The sequence below is a fragment of the Sturnira hondurensis genome, unplaced genomic scaffold, assembly GCF_014824575.4.
Source record: "Sturnira hondurensis isolate 20B ecotype Veracruz unplaced genomic scaffold, ASM1482457v3 Scaffold0008196, whole genome shotgun sequence".
Taxonomy (NCBI): domain Eukaryota; kingdom Metazoa; phylum Chordata; class Mammalia; order Chiroptera; family Phyllostomidae; genus Sturnira; species Sturnira hondurensis.
In genome coordinates, this window is record NW_028080827.1 from 11,936,857 (window position 1) to 11,960,268 (window position 23,412).

Genomic DNA, 23,412 nt, shown 5'->3' on the forward strand with positions numbered 1-23,412 from the left:
CAAGTTGCCTTTTTCATCTTTCTGATTCTTGGATCCCAAACTTCCTCAGGAAATGATGTTAAATTTCAGTGACCGTGACTGAGGAAGAGACCCCATCATCCTACGCTACAGACTTGCAGTGATCTGTCTGTATGTTAATCTCTCCATCTCTAGAATGGACCCAATGGTTCTTTATCACTCTCAGGGGTGCGTCATTCAATCACTGAAAGGATATTAAAAGAAAACAAGAGTGATTTATCTTACAGAAAGACACACCAATATATTCTTCATGTTCTCCAATTTGCATGACAATCTCTTTCACAAAAGAACATTCACACAGCTGTATATACACCTGGTTTGACAATTCCAAACTGCACCCCAGCCACCCACTTCCGAATAGACGAACACGATCAGAAGCCTGCCATTGTGTAACAGAAATCTCCTCTGGACGGGAGCCCATCGCTGTGGTTTGGCAACACAACCAGCACATCTCTTTTTTCATCTCTTGAAGAAAAAGAAAAAAAAAAACCAAACAAACCAATCTATTCAAAAGAAAGTACCTTCAGAATAAAGGTAATGATTAATCCTCCAGGCAGAAAAAGTATAAAAGTATTCTTTTGGAATTTCAAAAGCTTTAACTTGCTAATTCAAATAAATAGCAGCGAACAGGGAGTGACAATTTCAACAGAGGAGGATTAAGTCACGGGCTGTCACTGGAACAGTGTGGAGTCAAATAATCTCATCAGAGATCTCAAGGAATTTATGAGCAGTTGTCAAACTTCCTTTTTCCTGTGTGAGTGAAGGAGAGACCAGAAGAAGCAGGTATTGGCGGAAAGAGTGGTCCTTGGAGAAGCCACACAATGCAGCCCGAGAAGAGACAAAAGAGGAAAAGCTTCAAGCAGAGACTGGTCCTGAAGAGCAGTTTAGCTAAAGAAACACTGTCTGAGTTCTTGGGCACACTTATAATGGTCGTAAGTACTTGCTGATTTTCTGTGTTCCAAAAAGTAACACCTCCTATCTACCTAGCCGATGGTGGAGAGTTTTGTTTTGGTTTCTTTTCTTTAAGTTCATCATTGGATTCATCTCTTCCAGGAAGCAGTAAATTACTTCCAGTTTGTTTGGCTACTTAGTTGCCTCAATGTTAGGCTTCCATTTACTCATTTCATTTGTCCACAACAGCTGGTGGGAGTCGAAGAGCCAGAGTGAAGTACTTTCTTCATTTTAGAGATTTGCTTGGACTCGAAGATGGCTTTGTGGTTAGTGTCAAACACTAGCAATTTTTTTCACTGATTAGTTAATTTATACCTTGCTGTTTCCCACAAACATTGAAGTGACTCAATCACTTGAAATAAGTATCAACAGTCAATAAACCCACTGGCAAGAAATAGCTCATTATTTCAAGTGTTTGGCAAAGAGTGTGTTGACGGATCACTGGATTTTTAAATTGAAAATTGCACTAGGTAGAAATAGTGTGCTAAACCATAGTGCAGTTTGGGCTTTGCATCACTTTTTCTCTCTAAAGCTAATCTCTAGAGATCTTTAATTAGACAATTACAAGACCCTTGTATGTTTATAAGGGAGGAACTGATTCTAAATCTCTTGAGGATTTTATCCAGAGATCTGCTCAGCTAATAATAAGAACCTAGAAAGTGTACTTAAGTGGAACAAGGTCTAGGTTTTTGCCCTGTGCATGGCCCTGCGTTCTCAGGATCCTGAATACTCAGCTGAAGCCAGACCATTTGTGAACAGACAATTAAATCGTTGATTATTCCCATGTGTAGATACTACCGATTTTAACTTGCTTTAAAAAAAAATCTGCTCAAGAATTCCCTACTCCAGGTATAAATAATTTTATTTTTCTTAAGGATAGAGAGAATTGCCCATGAACTTTGTACATTAAAAGCTCTTTGGTAATGTGCATCATGGTGACTACAGCTACTAATACTGCACTGTATATGTGAAAGTTGCTAAGAAAGGAGATCTTAAAACTTCTCATCATAAGAAAAAAAATTTAATTGTGTGTGGTTGTGGATGTTAATTTATTGTGGTGATCATGTGACCATATACACAAATATCAAATTGTGATTTTGTACACCTAAAACTAACAATGTTATAAGTCAGTCATACCTTAGTTTTTAAAAAGTTATTTGCTTTGGGTGAATGTACAGTGATTTAGGAGAATAGGGAAAAATTGAGAAACAAATGTGAACTCAAAACATTGAATTAGTGTAAAATGAGCGCACGTCATATTTTCTAGTGTCTGGCAGCTTCTTTTTTATCTCATTTACTCAAGTGTTTTCAAAGCCTTATGGGTAATTCCCTGAACTCCTGGGCTGACCTCACATGAGTAAGTAGGGGAGGTTTTGAAGGAAAAAAGACATAAAGTCCCAGGATTCTTTTGATTCCAGCCTTTGCTTGCTGGAAAATTACCCTTGAGGCACGTTACTTGAGGCACGTTACTTGAGGAGACTGGTGGTCACCACTAACTGACTTGAGCTCCACAGTGAACTGTGGTCTAGAGAAGTGGAGTAAATTCAGTCACAGCTCTGAGAGTTCTGCAGAAAACACAGAGGAGGAAGTGAAGTAAATTTTCATTTTGCAACCAAAAAGGTTAAGACTCTATTTCTTAATGAGAACTTGTTTCATAATCCCATCCCCTCTGGGCTGAGTGATTACTTCAGCCACTCATTATTCTACTGTTTAAAAAAAAAAAAAAACGAACAAAATTCAACAGCATGAATGTGAATATCTAACTGGCTTTATTAAGCAATTCATAAATCAGGCAGTGTCCGTCCCATCTAGCAATTAAAGGGCAGTCTGAGGAATTGTACAGAAATGAAGGTTTGATAGGCAGAATGAGGTGGCACTAAGAAATTAGAGTGGATTTTTTCACGCAAGGCTGCTTCCTCTAGGGCAGTGCAGGGGATTATGAGCACAGTTTTATAGAAAAGAAATGACTATTTTGGGACCAGGACACCTCTTCTTTGGGAAAAAAGAAGGGAAGGGTTATTTCCCCAAACATTTTAAATATTCATTTTATTTATTTATTAGAGAGAGGGGAAAAGAGGGAGGAGAAGAGAAACATTGATGGTCACCTCTCTCATGCCCTCCATTGTGGACCTGGCCCTCAGTCCAGGCATGTGCCTTGACTGGAATTGCACCGGCCACCTTTTGGTCTGCAGGCTGGCACACAATCCACTGAACCACACCCACCAAGGTGAAGGGAAGGATTTTGAACCTGCAGGTTTCCTCTTCCTATGTGTTGGGGGGATCAGAGAGAGTCCACGGGACAAATTACCTTACTGGTGTTCCCCAGAAAATTCCAGACTTGTTGATTAAAATTATGGTTTAGGGAGAGGGTGAAACTGCAATTAAGTCAGGTATTAAATCTAGTTTTGGCCCTGGCAAGATGGCTCAGTTACTTGGAGTGTTGTACCATACACCAAAATGTTGCAGGTTCAATTTCTGGTCAGGGCACACACCTAGGTTCAGGGTCCAATTTCCAGCTGGGGTGAGTACTCAAGGCAACCGGCAACCGAGTGATGTTTCCCCCTCATGTCGATGTTTCTCTCTCTCCCATTCTCTCTCTCTCTCCACATCCTCAGGTGAGGATTTAAAAAAAAATCTAGTTTTGGTATCATGATGCCATTTTGGGCTTATGGTTTTCTTTTAAAACTAGTCACATAATTAGCTCTGTGTCTTCCCCTAGTGCTCAAGGTGGAAGCTAAAGAAATAATATGTTACTAATGTACTGTATTTTCCCATGTATGATGTGCACCTGTGTGTAGTGCACACCCACGTTTTGGTACACACTTTCAAAGAAAAAAATTCCATTTTAATTTTTTATTTTTTTTACTTATTTGTATTTAGAAATAAAACCAATGAGCATATGCCAAGATATTATTTTGCATATGGATACTGTTATTGCTTTCTAGAGTTATACTTTTAACCCATAAGCATAAATAAAAGAATTAAAAACATTTATATAGATACAGAAGTAGTACTACTCATGTATAATGCACATCCTTATTTTTCCCTAAAAATTTTGGGCAAAAAGAGTGCACATTATACATGGCAAAACAAGGTATATTAAAAATTTAACCTTTGTATCTTCTACCTAAAGCAAACCCTAATGAAATCTGTGATTTCGGTTATAAACTTGAATTTTGTTGAGGCCCTGGGAATGTGTAGACAAGAAGTTGCTGCACAAACACAATCATTTTTTGATCCATAAATCTATATGGTTTTCCCCAAATATTTCTGAATTGTCTGCTTTCTTAGAAAATGTGCATTTTGCCTTGCTTTCTCTACTAAAAAGCTTTGATAAGGCAAGGGGAAAAGGGAGCCTTAAAAAGATGGCAGAGGACAGTCATCACTCGTTAGTCTTTCATGTTTGTGAAGTTGGTTTTTTCCCCAGACCCAGGAGTCTGAAGTCTTTCCCCCACATCAAAACAAAACAAAACCCTTCTCTTAGGGAAAGCCACTCAAACTATTCATACCTGTTGGCACCTGGGGCTAGTACTGAAGGGAGTGGTTGTACAGGGCTTGTAGTTTGCCCATTGCTAGGCACTCGGGGTCCCTACCTGGTGACCCTCTGCACCTGGCCTGCCATCCCTACTCTGCTCATGCCTATTGACCTGCCTACTACAGACCCACTGTAGTGCTGAGGGAAGAGACAATCCATGAAAAATTCTTAGTAAACAACTAAAAACAACAATAATTATAAGCCAAAGAACTAGCTCAAATTTGGCTTTTTTTCGGCACTAAGATAGGTAGGTCTTTTGTCCTTTGTTAATGTCAGGGAGGAGGTCTGCAATGCGTCTTCCTTATCACAGAGAAGAGGTTTAGAAGCCTTGAGCTGCAAAAGCAGGGACCATGTAGTAAGTACCTCCATTTGTTAGCTTTGGTGCGTACGTTTGTTTAATCCTTACAATAGCTGCCCTAGGAAGGCTTTATTACCCACAAACAGATAGAGAAATGAGGGCTCAAAGAGGTGAAACTTGTACCACTGTCGCCTGGCTTTGGAACGAAGTGGTCTCCTTTGTCCAGCCCTGGTGTCTCTCAGATGTAGGAACAGGGACCCACACACTCACAACACTCTGTCAAATGCTCTTTCTATCACAGCAGGACATCAGAAAGGCCCTCCACAGTCAATCCCACCTATTTCTGATTATTTTCTTATGATTTATGCCCTGTACACAGCCTTTCATGGATATGCACTTCGGCACTTGGGCGTTCTGTCGCAGCTGAAAGTCCAAATTTCTAAAATCTGAATGTGTGAAAGAGCTAAACATGGGGGGTCCTTGCCTGTACCTTCGGTGGGGTAGGAAGAGGCCTTGAAGCAGGACATTAAAGAGGCGTGGTTCTCTCCCTTCAAACAGTGATGATGACAAAGGACAGTGGGTGGGGTTCATTAACATTGACTGAGCATACCCTTACACCAAGACACTCATTCCTTGAGAAAATCTCATGACATAAAGGGATTGTTCTTATTTTACTACAACAGAGAAAATCAAGGCTCAGCACGTTAGCAGCTTGCCCACACGCAAATCTGCGGTGGAATTGGGATTGGGACCAAATCTCTGAGCTCCTCTCTGTGCCAAAGGCACTTACTCTCTGTGCATGCCTTCCAACTTGTACCACTGTCGCCTGTAACAATGTTACCCTTTGAGTGTTTTGAACATTTATACACGTGGTTTCATAGCTTGTACACCTACAACTTGAGATTCCCCCCACCCAAGACGCTTTTCGAGATTCAGCTATTTGGGGATATGTAGAAATAAGGTCATTCATTTCAGCCATTGTGCAATGTGGTGAGTTTATATATCCAGTCCCCTCACAAGCTGTTATGTTGGCTGCAATTTGTCACAATTACCAAAATTGCTGCAATGAACATCTTGTGCGTGTCTCTTTGTACCCATGTTCCAGAGTTTCTCTTGAGTATGTACTTAGAAGTGGGTTTGGTGGCCCTAGGACTGGCTTCTTCAATGGGGTGGGTTTTGTAAAATTGCTCTCCAAAGTGGTTTTCAATTTATACTACCAGCAGCAACATGTGAGTTCCCATTTTCCACATACTCACTGACCATGATATTATCCAAATTTTATATTTCTGTCCTTTTGATATATAATAAATGGAATTTCACTAGTAATTTTAATGAATTCCTAGTAGAGTTGATTATCTTATCATGTTTACTGAGACTTTAGATACTTTTTTGTAAATTGCCTGTTTATTCCTCTACACATTTAAATTTTTTTCTTTTGGTTATAGGATATTGGTATCTATTTAAAATCTAGATATTAATTATATTTTGTATTTTCTTTTTATGGTAAATACTTTGCTTCTTGTATTCAGGTCTTTAAGTCACTAGAATTTATTTTGGTGTGTGATGTAGAATAGGTGTGTCTTTTTCTGGAGAAATAGCCAGTTGTTCCAGTACCATTTTTGACTAGTCTGTCCTATCTCTACAGAGTGTGATGGCCTCTATTGTATATCGGTTCACTCATGGGTGTGGCTGTATGTTTGGACTTTATTTAGTGCCATTGACCTCTCTGTCCAAACCTGCACTGATGCCATGTATTTTTCTTATAATCACTTTCTAAATAATTTTTGTCTGGTATTTTTCTTTCCTATTATTTTTTTTAGAATCATCTTGGCTACTTTTAGCCCTTTATTCTTCTACATGAATTTTAGGATTAGTTTATCAAGTTCCATAAATACTCTCTAGAGATATTGACTGGAATTGCATTGAATTTATATATTATTCTAGATAGAACTGATATCTTTCAAATATTGAATCTTCTCACCCATGAGCGTGAAATAGCTCTTCATTCACAGGTTTGCTTTTTCTATTTCTTTCTAAACTTTTCTAATTTACTTGGTATCAGTCATTAATGTTTTGCTTGATATATTTCTAGGTACCTACTGGTTATCATTACTACTGTGAATGCTACATTTTTACAATTGTATTTTCTAATTGGTTATTATAGGGTTTGGAAACTATTGATTTTTATATGTTGATCTTGTACATAGCAAACAAACTTGGTAACTCTGATTAATTAAAGTAAGTTAATAGATTATCTTTAATATCCTATATAGATTAGACCTGTCAAATATTATAGCCACTGGCCATTTGTGGTTACTTAAATTGAACAAAAAAATTTTAAAAATTAGTTTCTTAGTCTTACCAGTTCCGTTTCGAGTGATCGAGCGCCGTATCTGACTGTTGCTGCAGCACCAGGCAGCAAAGATACAAAACTTTTCCCTCATTTGCAAACTGTTCTGTTAGACTTTGTTGATACAGATGATATTTTTTTCTGAGAAAATGAGAACTTTAATTTTCTTTCTTTCTAGTCCTTAGATATTTAATTTTTTCTGTCTTATTATTGTATTTAAAACTTCTAGCACAATGTTGTAAGAAGCTGTAATTGTGGCATTCTTGTTTTATTTCCAACTTTAAAGAATCTGCTTCTCATGTTTTACCATTAAGTGTGGTAGTTCTTTTAGATTTTTGCTAGATGCTCTTTGTTTGAGTAAGGAAATGTCTGTTTATTCTTTATTTAGCAAAACTTTCATTAGAAAGAATCACTGAATTTTTAAAAATAACTTTTCCATATCTATCAAGATATGCATAGAGGTTTCTCTTTTATCTGTTGATAAAGAAAATTACATTGATCAATATTTTTAGCATTGACTCATCCTTACATTCCTGAGATTAATCCCCACATAATCATGCATCATTTAGTTTGCAATGTTTTATTAGGACCTTGGACTATAAATTCTATTAGATGTTTTTTTTCTTGTTTTATTACCAAGATTATAAACTGGAGTTCTTTCCCTTTCTTTATATTTATACTTTGTATAAAAATAGGATTATCTGTTCCTTGAAGATTATTTTGCATATGCATTGAAGTCAAGAGAGAGAGAGAGAGAAGAGAGAAACACAGGTGTGCAAGAAATTTCCCTAGTAGTTATGTCTAATTTAGATTTTCTATTCTTAATTCCATTTTTGGCAATTTTATGTTTTTTCTAGGAAACTGTACTTCATTTTTGCTTTCAAATTATTAGTGCTTTCAGAATTAATACAATGAGAGCAGTAATTTTGAAATAATTTTTCCTAGTTTTTCCTTGTGACTTGTATAATCTTTACCTGTGATATCCTCCTAAATTTTCAACGTTGATTTTTTTGTTTTCTACTCAGTAGCTTCTGGTTTTTTATATCCTTGCTTTCAGTGGATCAGCTTTCTTTATTTCTCCATCCCCCTCCCATTTGCTCTTTCTATAGGTATTTACCCTTACATTTTTTTAAAAAGATGTATTTTTAAAATATATTTTATTGATTACATTATTACAGTTGTCCCATTTTCCCTCCTTCACTCCCCTCCACCCTGCACACCCCCTCCCACCCACAGTCCCCCACTTTAGTTCATGTCCATGGGTCCTACATATGAGTTATTTAGCTTCTACATTTCCTACACTATTCTTACCCTCCCCCTATATTTTCTGCCTGCCATTTATGCTACTTATTTTCTACCTGCCATTTATGCTACTTATTTTCTGTATCTTCTCCCCCCTTCTCCTCCCACTCTCCTGTTGCTAACCCTCCATGTAATCCACATTCCTGTGGCTCCGTTCTTGTTCTAGTTGTTTGCTTAGTTTGCTTTTGTTTTTGTTTTAGGTGTGGTTGTTAATAACTGTGTTTGCTGTCATTTTACTGCTCATATTTTTATCTTCTTTTTCTTAGATTAATCCTTTAAATATTTCATATAATAATGGCTTGGTGATGATGAACTCCTTTAACTTGACCTTATCTGAGAAGCACTTTATCTGCCCTTCCATTCTAAATGAAAGCTTTGCTGGATAGAGTAATCTTGGATGTAGGTCCTCGTCTTTCATGACTTGGAATACTTCTTTCCAGCCCCTTCTTGCCTGTAAGGTCTAACTCCTTTATAGGTAACTGTCTCCTTTACTCTTGCTGCTTCTAAGATTCTCTCCTTATTTTTAATCTTGGATAATGTAATTATGATATGCTTTGCTATGTTCCTCCTTGGGTCCAACTTCTTTGGGACTTTGTGAACTTCCTGGACTTCCTGGAAATCTATTTCCTTTGCCAGATTAGGGAAGATCTCTCTCATTATTTGTTCAAATAAGTTTTCAATTTGTTGCTCTTCCTCTTCTCCTTCTGGTATCTTTATGATTAGGATGTTGGAATGTTTAAAGATGTCCTGGAGATTCCTAAGCCTCTCCTCATTTTTTTTTTGAATTCCTCTTTCTTCATTCTTTTCTGGTTGGATGTTTCTTTCTTCCTTCTGGTCCACTCGATTGATTTTAGTCCCAGTTTCCTTCCCATCACTATTGGTTCCCTGTACATTTTCCTTTATTTCACGTAGCATAACCCCCACTTTTTCAGCTAATTTGTGACCAGATTCAACCAATTTTGTGAGCATCCCAATTACCAGTGTTTTGAACTGTGTATCTGATTGGTTGTCTATCCCTTCATCACTTAGTTGTATTTTTTCTTGAGCTTTGATCTGTTCTTTCATTTGGGCCATTTTTTCTTGCCTCAATGTGCCTATTACATGGTAAGGGGCAGAGCCATAGGTATTTATCAGGGCAGGGTAACCCATGTCACTGAATTCTGACACTGTAAGTGTCGAAGGGGTCTGAGAGGGAATAATGGTGCTTGCTCTCCTCTCTGCCAGATTTCAGTCACTTCCCCTGCTACCCACAAGCAAAATGGGCCCTTCTAGTGTTAATTCCTGGGTGGGTGGGCTTGTGTACATTCTATGACCCTGTGGGTCTCTCCAGTGAACTCTCCTGTGAGGCTGGGAGTTTCTCCCACTGGTGCCTCAACCCCCACAGGTGTTTTCAATCAAAAGTTTGAGGCTTTGCTTCCCCATGCTGGAGCCATGGGTTGTATGGTCTGTCCCGTTTTGTGGTTGTTCCTCCTGGTTTATCTGCATGCAAATGTGGGACTGCCCGCTCCACCACCCGCTGCCTCACCAGATCTTCCAGCTGCCACCTTGCCATGAGCCCTCTCCACCCCAGCTGCCCCTCTCTGCCCTTCCTACTGGTCTGGATGAATGTGTGTTCTTTAACTCCTTGGCTGTCCGACTTCTACATAGTTCAGTTTTCTGTCAGTTTTTGTTCTTTTTGTTTTTAAATTATTGTTGTCCTTTTGGTTGTGCAAGGAGGCACAGTGTGCCTACCTACACCTCCATCTTGGCCAGAAGCCTATATGCTTTTTCAAAAGATGTATTCTTGAGCTAATGAAATATAAAGTGAATATCTCCTTCTGAACAACATTAAAAAAATCAAATCCTAATTGTAATCAACTACTCGTGTCATTATCATCTAATATTTATTTATTTTTATATTTTATTTATTTATCTTTAGAGGGGAAGGGAAGGAGAGAGGGAGAGAAATATCAATGTATGGTTGCCTCTCGTGCATCCCCTGCCGGGAACCAGGAACAGGCCTGCAACCCAGGCATGTGCCCTGACTGGGAATCGAACCACGATCATGTGGTTCTCAGGCCCACGCTCAATCCACTGAGCTACACCAGCCAGGGCTCTAATATTTAAACTCTACTCTCATTATTACTGTTATTGGTGTTTTTAATAGTGAATACTTAAGCCCTGGCTAGTGTAGCTCAGTGGATTGAGCGCGGGCCTGCGAACCACATGATCATGGTTCGATTCCCAGTCAGGGCACATGCCTGGGTTGCAGGCCCATTCCCAGCAGGGAACTCATGAGAGGCAACCATACATTGATACTTCTCTCCTTCCCTTCCTCTCTAAAGATAAATAAATAAATAAATATTTTTTTAAAATAGTGAATACTTAAATAAATATACTATCATATACCGATTTATTTCCTAATCATTACTGCATTCATGCATTACTTTCTTTTAGGTGCAGCCTTCTTCTTTGTGCAGTAAAAAACTTCGTCTAGGAAATTTTTCAAGAAGGGTGCACAAGAGATAAACTTTCTTAGTCCGTGTTTGCCTGAATATGTCTTTATTTCACTCTCAAGTTTCAATGCTAAATTTTAGGTTGATGATTGATTTTGCTTGCCATTTTGAAGGTGTCATCCCAATGTTTATTATTGCTGGTGACAAATCTGTGTTGATTGAATTTTGTCCTTAAATGTTTGCATTGCTCTGGTCACAGTGAAGAGATTCTCTGTTTTTTATTCTGAAATTTCACTACAATATGACTAGGGGTTAACATTTTATTTGTAGTCTCAGGATTCATGGTTCATCTTCAATTTAGGTACTTAGAATTTTCACCAGTTCTGCAAAAGTCTCAGATTTATCACATTTCATCTCCTCCATTTTCTCTATTTTCTCCTTTTAGAACTCCTATTACATTTACTTATATGCCTGAACGCAGAGGGCCAGACCAGCCTAGGAAATTTCAGAGTTCCAAAAGACTAGAGATGAAAGTCTGTTCTGGATCATTGACCTAAGTGCCACAGACTCCTAAAGCCAACTTGATTCTGCCAAACAGAACCCTGCTTTTGATCCCTGGGTTTTAATTTTGACCCAGAAAACTTGCTAGTTTCTTTGACTTTCAAAGAGGAAGCAATACTTTTCTACTTCCCAGAAGCAAGTTTGGTTGGTGTCTGAAGTCCATTGCAACATGTTCTCATTACGTGACAAGAAAGGAGAACACAGTGATGACAGCAGATGATGGCTCGTTTTTATTCACAGCCTTGTGATGAAGACACGGCATAAAGTGAAGGACATGCGAGGAAGACGAGCCTCATGAAAGTGAAATAATCAATAGAACTGATCAAAATGTTAAAGCAGCCCTGCAGAGAAGGGTACTCCCATCACCTAGTGGGTACCTTGTTCATGCCTGAGCTCAGGTTGCTATCTAAAAGCAAAGCAAATGTTTTAAGAGAAAATATGCCAGCAAAATGTGTCCCTTCCCCTCCCTTTCTCCATCTTGATAGACTGGCTAGTCATGCTAAGTCACAGACCTGGAATGGCCAGTAAATGCCAAGAGGAATGGAGGGCTTCGCCCCTCTTAGACTAGCATCAGCCCACACACTCTAGTCTCTGTGTGAAAGTTTAGGCTTTTTTAGAAGCTCTCCCCCACATCCCATGCCTCTAGTCACTAGGTGAGTGATCGAAGGAGTTGGGGTAGTGGTTCCACTTTCGGGTTTGAAGAAACCCAAAACACTGATTCCAAAGAATATCTGCCTGAACCCCTATGTTCATTGCAGCATTATAATAGATGAGTGGGTGGGTAAAATAATGATCTGGGGTACATATGTACAATGGGATATTACTCAGTCACAAAAAAGAATGGAATCTTACTATTTGCAACAGCATGGATGAACCTCAATGGTATTATGCTCAGTAAAATAAGTCCGTCAGAAAGACAAATATCATATAATTTCACTTATGTGGAATCTTAACAACATAAAGGAACAAACAAAATAAAAACAGACTCACTGGTACGGAGATCAAATGGATGGTTGCCTGAGAGGAAGGGACTTGGGAATGGGTGAAAGGGGTGAAAGGATTAAGGAGGACAAATTGGTATATACAAAATAGTCACGGGGATGTAAAGTACAGCAGAGGGAATATAGTCAATGATATTGTAAATAACTGTGCATGGTGTCAGGTGAGTGCTGGAAACATGGAAGGGAGCAGCTTGCAAATATATGATTGTGGGGACGCATCGTATAATGAATCCCTATATAGCTTTTAAAGATAATGAAGCCAATCTTTATATGATAACATGGAATAGCTCTCTAAGCTATCAAATGGGAAAAGTAGGCAGAGAATGGTATTTATAAAATATTCTTATTTGCACACACACACGTTTTTGACAGAATATCCCAGAAAGTATTGATATTAGCTCCCTGTGGAGAACAAACTATAACATCTAGGGTGACAAAGAGACAAATGTCTTATATTTTATTGTATACCCTTTGTAACTGAAAAGTTTTACATGTTCATGTGCACTTTCTTCACTCCCCAGTTCCCCACAAAAGAACTTACTCAGCAGGGTTTGTCCCTTCTGAATATTTTAGAGAGTTGCTCAGAATAGGTTCTGAAAGACTCTGGTTCCATGAATGCAGATAAGAAATTAAGTGTAAGAAAATACGTATGCTGTCTTTCCCAAATACACTTGGGAAACGCTGAGTTAAACCAAGTTAAGCAGATTTCTCAACTGAAGAAATTAGCAGAAGCTCTAAATGTTCACTGGAAATCTCTAACGGAGGAATAGAATATATAGACGTCCCCAGATTTACTTGACCACAAATCCCTTTTACCGAGAAGCATCTCATGGAACTGAGGATCTGTGAAATACACTTCAGGAATTGAGGGGCCAGGGTGACTCTAAAACAAATCAGCTCCCAGAAGTCCTCCGTCTTCAGGAATCTTCCAGACTGAGAGTGAACCATGGTATAAGTGATATCAACAGGCCACTCTGAATAAACAGGGAACTGACCTGACTAACATGTACCCGCACACAGCACACTCGGACCCGGGATTGTCCAAACATGAACATGCACACCTTGATAAAGAAGTACTTTATTAGGCTTTTATTCTGGCCTTGGGATCATGATCAAGTTCTTGTCAAAGCGAGCATTATTTGGGATGAGCTGAGGGATGTGGTGTAGGTTAGAAAAGAAGAGCATTGTATTTTTCGGCCTAGTTGAAATAATGGAGTTTAATCACCTTTCATTTCTGAGGCCCAAGTTTGTTCTTGATACTTTTTCTACTCAGAGAGCTCTGAGGTTGGCCATTTGCCCATTCACCTGCTTCTCAAATCTCAGGTTTGAGATTCCTCCCTCTTGATGAGCCTGCCCTAATATCTCTTTTCAAGTACAGCTGGTACTTAAGGGTTGATTGATGTCACCCTGATATTCTCTCAGGCTGCAGGCCACCAAATACTTTATCTTTAACCAGCATGTCCAACTTTCAGTCCTGGTCTTTTGTGAGTATTTTTGTTATAATTGAGAAAGTTTTGTTTTTTTTTTATTGGAAAACTAACTGACTGGATAGTCGTGCATACATATGCATTCTGTCCTGAAAAAAAGGAACAAATAGACCCACCAAGACAGCAGCAGTTGTCCCAGGAGAAACACAGGGCTGGGATTCAGAGAACCTGTCTCCAGAATTGGATAAGACCAGTTATTAGCAATATGAAATTTGTCAAGTCATTCAGTCTTCTACTTTTTGAATGCAGATTAAGTATTGAAAGGAACGAAGGAAGTAATGTACATGAGAGTGCCTGACTCAAACCATACATGAATATGTGCCCATTCACCCGTTCAGGGGTGAAAATTATGTGCAGTCACACCTGGATCTTATCACTTACTACCTGTGTAAACATGAGAAAGTCCCCTGACCTCTTAACCTTTCCAAGCTTTGTTGCCTTATTTGTAAGATGGAGACAAATGAGAGGACCTGATTCATGGGGTTGTTGCATGGAAAGTGCTTAGCTCATAAAAGGCAAGCAATAAACCTTAGTTGGTATTGCTGTTGTCACTATGATCACTGTATGTTTCAGTGTGTACAGTCACATGAACAAAATAGTATGTACAGACAGGAGGAGTAGGACGTGGGACCCATGGTAACACATGCCCACAGCACAGGCAGGAAAGCTGAGGTGTGCAGAGTGCTGGACTGACAGGTTGGCGTTTGTTTTCCTTTCTCTCCAGTTGTAAAAAGCAAAGTATTCATGGGGAGGGGAGCCTCTTCCAAAGTGACTCCCTTCTCAAGAATGGGGACTGTGTTTTGGTCTCCCTAGCATCACCAACTTAAAGTTTTACCTGTAGTGGGCCCTTCGTTTGAAGGTGGTCCAGTCCCTTCCTCCAAGAACTGGGAGGTGTTGCTGCATCTCAGCCCAGGTATGTTATCACTATGACATCAGGGGCCAGGAAGACACTGGCACCGAAAGCAAAATAGCTTTCCCTCTCCAGGATTTTAGAATGCAGTAAATAGGCCCTGGCTGGTGTGGCTCAGTGGGTTGAACAAGGACCTGCAAACCAAAATGTCACTGGTTCCATTCCCAATCAGGGCACAGGCCTGGGCTGTGGGACTGGTCCCCGGTTCAGAGAGTGTGAGAGGCAACCAATTGATGTATCTCTCAAATATTGATGTTTCTTTCCTTCTTTTTCTCCCTCCCTTCCTCTCTCTCCAAAAAAGTAAATAAATAAAATCTTTAAAAAAATAATGCAGTAAATAGCCCCAACCCTTTTTGTGACCAGGCAGGTCCCATATATGAGTGAAGCGGACGTGGTGGGGCTGGGGAGGGAACAGACAGGGTGTGCCCTGTCGTCGGGCCACCTGCCTCCCAGACCCCCTCCTCTGCAGCTGAGCGGGAGTGCTAGAGGTCTTCATCAGATTTTCCAGTTTTTCAAGGATGCGCAGACATCGAGGTCTATGTGTAATTTTTTTATTTTTAAATACTGTCAACAATTACTAACATTTAAAAAAAATCACTATGGGGGCCAAACATAGCACACCCATGAGTTAGACCTACTTATAGGCTATCTTCAGCCTTGGACCACCAGCTCGTGCCTCTGCTCTAACGTGTCCTTAACCACATTCTACAAAAACAAAATATTTTCACGAAAAATGGGCAACTGGAGAGACTGTGAGGGTCTAAGCCTTCTGTTCAACAGCATTTGTTTATAACAGGCCTGACTACTTGAAATCTAATTCCTATACAGAATATGGTGGACCTTTTCCCCTGTTCTACCACCTGACCAAAATCATCAAGGCAATAGTATGAAAACCATTTTCATTTCAGGCAACATCAGAAGAGAGGTCTTGATCTCATATCATCTTAATCAAGTTCCTCATCAGGCCAGTTTGTTGTGCGCTCATGTGCATATGTTATATAGCTCAGATTCAACAGTATTGTGTCAGGTGATTCAATAATTTGAAGTATTAATCAAATTATTCAAGAATTCAGGGAGCCTTAAATGTCAAAATAACCATCACCTACTTACTCAGTAAAGCTGAGTTACAAAACTGTATCTCCATACACACTTTTCCTAGGCCTAAATGCTTGAGCTATTCATTGACCACAAGCCTATAACATCAAGTGACAGGCAGCACCACACTTCATCTGCACATTTCTTCTGACTCTTACCAGTTCCTGGCTATCTTACCTCTTCTATTGGTGTATAAGTTCTCAGAGGACTCGTTTTTGGTTTCTCACGTCCTCGCCAGCACCAGACACCACGTATGGCACTTAGAATTTTCAAATACACATACACGTGGAGGAGAGAAAGGAAGAAATGGCTGAAGGAGCACCAACTCCCAATTAGAGGTTCTTGTAAATATGGGTGGGGCTCTTAGTTTCCTACCATTCGATTATTTGAAAGACAGACTTCTAAAACACGAATCTGGACAAACTATTTATGTGGCTCAGGTAGTGGTGAGAGCAGTTTAGTGTGAGTGAAGGAACCTAAAACTTTGGACACAAACATTAAATTTGGGTTCAAAAAGATCTCTTCTCTAGTTATATGATTTCAAGCAAATTAATTTCTTTGTTTCCAGGTTTCTTTAGATGGAAACATCAGAGTTTTCCTCCATCTCAGGTTATCATAGGGACTAAGCAAGAGTATTTCTAACAGATGTGTGTGTGCAGACCTGACGCACACATAAAACAAATCAGTTTACTTAAAATATAAGTATTGCCACAGACATGCTTTTCTACTGTCAGTAATAAATTCTAAATGGATTATGAAAAAATTTATTCATTTGAATTTGATGAGTTTTCCAAAAAAATCTTTATGAAAATATGTTCACCAGTAAAACATCAGCAGAACAATCATGTACTGGGCAACATATCAGGCTGATAACCAAAGCAACATGCAACATAAAAAAGATACAATATAAAAAGAGACACAATCCGTTGGGTATTAAACATCATCTCAACTCTGCTACCAGCACAGAACTAATTATTCTAGTTATTAAATCCAAACCACACCAAGGTGAGCCAGGCTGATGGAAGTCAGGAGTCAATAATGGGGGAGGGGGGAGGGAATGAGTTCCTGTGCTATGGAGCTTTTCCCTGGCTGGCGCGAGTAATATTAGAAAACCTTTTTGGCAAGGGAGGAAAATAAATATAAATATAATGCTACACATATTTGTTTAAATCAGCAGACTGCCCTTTGAATGGGGCATTAGTAAAGTAGCAATGGGATAACTTCAAAGCATGATTTGTTCTGGGCTCAAAAAACATTCACATGGGCTTATTTAAAGGTGTTACAATAGCTAAGTCCTGGCATTTAGGCTTAAGGGAAGTAAAATTTTAAAAAGACACTTTTTTTCGTCCCAACTTAAGGAGAACTTCTTTAAAACCAAGCTTATTGCTAAAGCGCAACATTATATTTGGTAAACAATAGTTGACAACAAAGTAAGTTTAAATGCTGTTATATTCTGCCCAAACCAGTCCCAGATACTGTTTACTAACCAAGATGCAAACTGATTTTGTTGCAACAAGCCTAGACCAATTCTATCCAATGTACTCAGTTTCACTTAACATTTGGAAGCACATTTGAAGCCAGTTGAGTCCGCCGTACAGACTCATTCCTAGTGTAGCACAAGGGGCTTGAACATACCGTACTCTGTTAGGAAGAGACTGAAGACCTTATTTATCTGTCATTCCACTGATGGCCATAGCATTTGGCAAATCCTGGTTGTTTGCAAGAGGGAGCAATGCTACATCTCACAACTCATCTTCCTGAAGCTTTTTCTTTTTTTGCAGGTCTTCAGCTCCTTCCTCAATTCTCTCATGGTCATTGCCATCTACCACAAAAATAAGGCCCTGGGTATTTTGGAAGTAATGCCTCCAGAGAGGCCTTTTACATTGACCATCAACATCCCATACTGTGAAACAAATGTTCTTATATTCTACTGTTTCCACATTAAAATTGGTGGTAGGAATGGTGCTGACTATCTCTCCTAACTTCAATTTTTATGGGATGGTCATCTTGCCAGCAGCATCCAAGCCAACCATCAAAATGCACATCTGCTTCTTGCGGAAAAGGCAGAGGCAGGAGGAGATGGTGAGCCCCCTGATGGTAGTGGTACTGACCATAGGCAGGAGCAGAGGGGTTTGGGGTTTCCTCCACCTTCTCCTTTCTCACTCCTGGCAAACTGAGCAAGAAGGAGGAGGAGCTGAGGAATGAGAGGGCAGCAGGGATGGTTTGCTAGGTGGCATGTCAGATGAAGCTCCAGGACAAGGATTAACAGGGCATGGATGGGCTCAGCAACTCCAGGCATGCTTTTTTAATGATGAATTTTGTTTCATGAGTATTTGCATTATTTAATGACACATAATCTCCTGAAGGATATTTTTCACATAGAGTATATTCCTTGCCTATTTCCAAGAAGACCTGCAGCAAGGTATAAAGCAAACAGTCATATATGACTCATGTTCTCGAGCTACATATTGTTGCTGCAAACGTGCCCAAAACTGTCACTACTGAATTAAAAGAGAATGTTAACTTCCTAGAAAAGTTTTTAAAAGAGCAATTATAAATATATACTAGCTGAGTAAGCTTTGGAGGTAATAGGTGTCTTAGAAGGGTCACTAGGGTTATTTCTTTGGTTCTGGTTCAATAAGTCACTGAAGGGGCAGGCGTGGGTGGGGAAATTGCTTGACCTCTTTGGTCTTGGTGTTGAGATTGCTAATAAGTTCCCCAAACACTACCCAGTGCCACAGAAAATCTGTGTGGTTCATGGGTATGGTTCATCAGTGTGGAAAAGGCCCACCTTACTATCATTTCAGCCCACACATCCCTACTAGGTGGATATGGTCAGCATTAGGGAGACGAGTATGCCTTCTGCTAATGACCATGAAGTTGGGAGACACTATGAAGGAGGAGACAGCAAGGAAGGGCTTAACTCTGCCTTCAGGTCTGGTTTTCCCCTGGTGAGGCCTTGATCAACAAGTAGAAGTTTTCTATGCAAGGGGAGCTAAGAAACAAGGGAATAGAAATCAATAAATAGGTTTTGCAAAAAAAAAATGTGTCTCATTGATCTCTGAGAAATAAAAAAGGGAAATGGGGCTAAAAGGAACTTTTCTCTAGGTCATGAGAAGCTTTGGGAAAAAACCACAAGTTGCTGGGTATTTTTTAAAAAACCAGAATAACAACCTTTGGGAGTCACAAGAAAAGACACTTGTCCTGCACAATGACCAGGACCTATAAAGTGGCTCCCAAGTAGGCTTCAGCCTCAGTCATTTCTTCTCAGACTGTATCTGATATACAAGGAGGCCTTTGGTACTGGGTAGATTGCTAACATGGCTGCTACCTGGAATCTCCAAGTCCTCCAACATTCCTAGCCCTTCACTTTCAATATGCAGATAGGAAACCGGTTCCGCACCCTGTGGAAGCCCAGTGCTCTCCCTAACTCCTTCCATGAATTCTTGGGGGCATTGTTTGCTTCATCCCACGTGTCAAGTAAGAGTATGACCTCTATGACAGACACAGGATCAAATTCTTGTTCTGTTTTCTTTATTTGTATTATGTAACATTGTGCAAATTGCTTAGCTTTTCTCAGCTTTAATTTCCTCGTCCACAAAATAAAGATAACACTACTTCTCTCCCAGGGTGATTATAAGTAAGTAATGGGATGATGATGAAGTAATACAAGTAAGGCATTCAGCATGGAGCGTGGCACAAAGAACACACCAAACGGATGGTAGCTGAAGTTTGTATTCTTTTAGTCACATACCTTAAACAGATGAGTAGAGATAGCAAACATTTCATACAGCCTTTATTAAAGTTCACGACAATGTTTCCCAAGGAGCTCCCTTCAACTTCAAACACTTTCAAGAACTCTATGGAGTAGGAACCATTCTTAATTCTGAAAATACTGAACCACAAAAGGTAGACACAAGACATGTTTTTTCTCTCTTTTTTTGACAATGTTTGATGTGCACAAAGACTCACAAACCCCTTGTGGTAATTACAAGGAAGTTGAAGATGCCTGACCCCAGTTGCATGCCTTTGCAAACATTTTTCTAAGGAATTTCCAAACTTCATTGACTACTTCTTTTCTGAAAGTACTCAGTTTTTATATACTCACTGAAAAAAATACTCATTGAGTCTGTTATTTGCTGTGTACTGTGCTAGAATCACCTGGGTCTATACCTTAAAGGAAGTACTGTAGTAGATGTGCAAGGTATTTGCAAAAAGTCAAATGAAAGAAAATCTGAGGGCTTATTATTTTCTCTTCCATCATCAGCATTTTTATTCATGATAATCACTTCATTACATTAGGTTTCATATTGTGTCTAGTAATTAGCTTGTCATAGAGGTCATGGCTCAGTTGGGAACTTCCCAGAGTCCCAACTGATATTTCTTGGAAATCACACCTCCCACTTTTCACATTCTACCCCCAAACTAACTTTTTCTTTTGAAAAGGCATATGCACAGTGGTTTTTCCCTGCTTGTGTTTAGATATTTTGATATCTTTCATCAAATTTTGTTTGAGCTGGACCATTAGGAAGCCCAAGTTGCCCTGATGGACATGATAGTCTTGGTGGGGTGCCAAGACTATATGCCCTAATCCACAGGGCAAAGTGAAATATGCGTATAATGAAATGACATAAAAATATGGTAGAAGAAGCAGAAGAGCCCATGAGGCCTTAAGTTGTCAGAGGAATTCCCACAATAATGTAGTATTTTAGCTCAGTGAAAAGAATAGAATGGGTTTGGTTGGGGAAAGCGCAGGGCAAAAAGATTCTGCTGGAAGGTATAGTATGAGCAGGTGTGCATAGGTGGAGATGGGTGTCATGAGCTGTGGAGAGCAGGACTGAACTAAGATGGCATCAGTCCTGTCAAATAAGAAGCCATGTTTCAAGCATGCACAGTAGAACAACAGCTCAGAGGGATGATACAACCCTTCAAGCATGCAGAGTACAATGTGGTAGACAACACAGGCCTGTCTGAAGGGTAAGATCAACCTCTCAGAGAATGCACAGTAGAGCAACATAATCAACATGTCCTTATTGAGGGGGCACAAAACTACATGAGTTAATCAAAGGCTGATGCAACATTTCATCATAACAAGGATGAAACCCAAGAACTTTGAACAGACAGTTTGGATAGCTAAAGGGAGCCCCACTGCTCCGACTGACCCTACTCTGGCTAACTCTGAAACGGTGGTAGATTCTGCTTTGCAAGATGCTGACCAGCTGCCTCCCTGACCTGGACTCTAAGAACTTGGGTTCATTATCCCCCAGTTCCCCTGGGTTCATTATTACTGATTGTTTCTGAGTGATTATTATTATTATTATTGGGTTGTTATAGATTTGGATTAAACCCGCATTAATAAAAGCTGAGTCACCTATGTTGACTCCCTGTTGTTCTTCGGTGCCAGTGTTGTCTGTAGGGCTGGTGGCATTATAGGAGGTCCAGCACCTCCAGTCTATGACAAAGAATGGGGGCTCACTTACAGAGAAAACTATAGTGCGGATACTCATAAGATTGGAGCATCACTCGCGATATGAGCTCAGTATGACTAGGATGCCAGCCTGGGTGATACAGATTTATATTGAAGAATACCAGTCTGGGAATCATGAGTCAAGGCACTGGAGAAATGCTGAGTACAGGACTGAGAGGTTTGTACTGACACTTTCTGAGCAAAGCGGGGAGAAAATGTATGAGTCATGCTTCATGTGGCACTGTGTGAGGAGATACTAGAGGTGGGGACACTGGTCATAGACTGCAGAAGAAGGTTTGGAAGATTTGGGAATGATTGCCTATGGGTGGCCAAGGGAGAGAAAGAGAAAGAATAGCAAATGATTCCAGAATGTCTGGCCTGGGTGGTTGGGAATGATGGGGCACCGTGCCCATCAATCAGTTTTTTGTAGGAATTCTTCCTTTCAAATGGCTTTCTTCCTTTCTTATTGAATGTTTTCTCTCCCTCCTGTTATACCTGGAATGGAGGAATTTTTTTCTTTTAAAGGGAACATTTTCTGCTGCAACTTCTATTTGGCATTCAAAGTATGGTCTGCAGCCAAGTCTGGGATAAAATTCAAAGGCAGCCATGGTCCTGTAGCCTAAATACTTCAACCATGGACATGTAGCCTAAGTTCTTCAAGATACCAAGTTCCTCTACTTCTCTCTTACTGTCTAGCTGTTAGAACTAGTGCAAGTCAATATAGCTTCAAACTGGGGGCTGGAGGGGATGTAAAAGATCATCTAGATAATTTATCTGCCTTCAGGGAGGAGTAAACCAAAATCATTCCAAATGTATTAAACATGCTTCGTTTTTAAATTACATTTTTCTGAAGGACCTCACCAATGATCCCTGGGAAAGCTCTTCAGAATTAATTGATTACTATCATAGAACTGTTTATGAACAACCTCTCATATTTCAGTTTTGAACTTCCTTTCTCATTTTTCTGCGGAGAGACAAAATAGCTGGTTATTATCTTCCTGATAAGAAGCCTTCATGTTCTGAATCTCTTCTTCCTTAAATATATTTGTTTCTGAAACTTTTCCTTATGTGCCCTTAAATAATATTCATTACTTGATGAGTCCTCCCTCAAGTCAGTTGCTCTTCTTTAATTTGGAACTCCAAACAGGACTCTGTATTCTAGAAAAGGTTTGGCCAATTTGACGTAGAAGAACAATGATCCAATGATCCTACAGAACAAAACTTATTCCTCCTGAACTATACTGGCTCTTTAAAACAGTGTGAGGATGGTCCTGTTGTTTTCCTACTAAACTTGTATATCATTGTCCTATCCTTCTCAACAACCCTCCCCCACCAAATGTTTCTTTTTTTGTTGTTATAATTGATATACATTATATTAGTTTCAGTTGTAGAATATAATAATTTGATACTTGTATACACTGCAAAATAATTGCCATAATAAGTCAAGTTAATATCCATACCATATGTAGTTATAGATCTTTTTTCTTTGTGATGAAAACTTTTAAGATCTCCCCTTTATCGGTGTTCAGTTATGCAACACAGTATTGACTAGAATTGCCATGCTGTCTACTGCACCCCCAAGACTTATATAACTGGAAAATTGCAGCTTTTGAGCATTTTCACCCATCCTCCATCCCTTACCCTCTGCCTCTGGCAACCACCAATCTGTTCTCTGTATTTATGAGCTTGGCTTTTTTACTTTAATTGCATGCATAAGTGAGATCATACAGTATTTGTCTTTGTCTGACTTATCTTACCATGATGTTCTCAAGTTTCATCAATATTGTTGCAATGGCAAGATTTCATTCTTTTTATGGTTGAATAATATTCCATTGTGTGTACATTATTTATATATATAAATATGTTTCTAATCAAATATTTATTTAATAGGCCATGATTAAATGGTTTTAATTGGTTATTCAATGAACACGTGGACTTTTTTTAATGTTCGAAAATACATGGTGCTATGGCCTAAATGCTTGTGTTCCCTGCCCCATCCCAA

At 39.4% G+C, this 23,412-nt stretch overlaps 1 protein-coding gene and 1 pseudogene across 1 annotated transcript in view; one reads left to right on the forward strand and one right to left on the reverse strand.

Annotated features, from left to right (window-relative positions):
- Nucleotides 1–599: 599 nt before the first annotated feature.
- AQP9 (aquaporin 9) overlaps nucleotides 600–23,412 on the forward strand; it is a 44,777-nt gene continuing 21,964 nt past the window's right edge. Inside the window, exon 1 of the mRNA XM_037053983.1 lies at nucleotides 600–950. Within this exon, the coding sequence (XP_036909878.1) occupies nucleotides 840–950 (111 nt within the window). The 5' untranslated portion in view covers nucleotides 600–839. The remainder of the gene's footprint in view (nucleotides 951–23,412) is intronic.
- On the reverse strand, nucleotides 17,473–18,057 carry LOC118992465 (ADP-ribosylation factor 4-like; annotated as a pseudogene).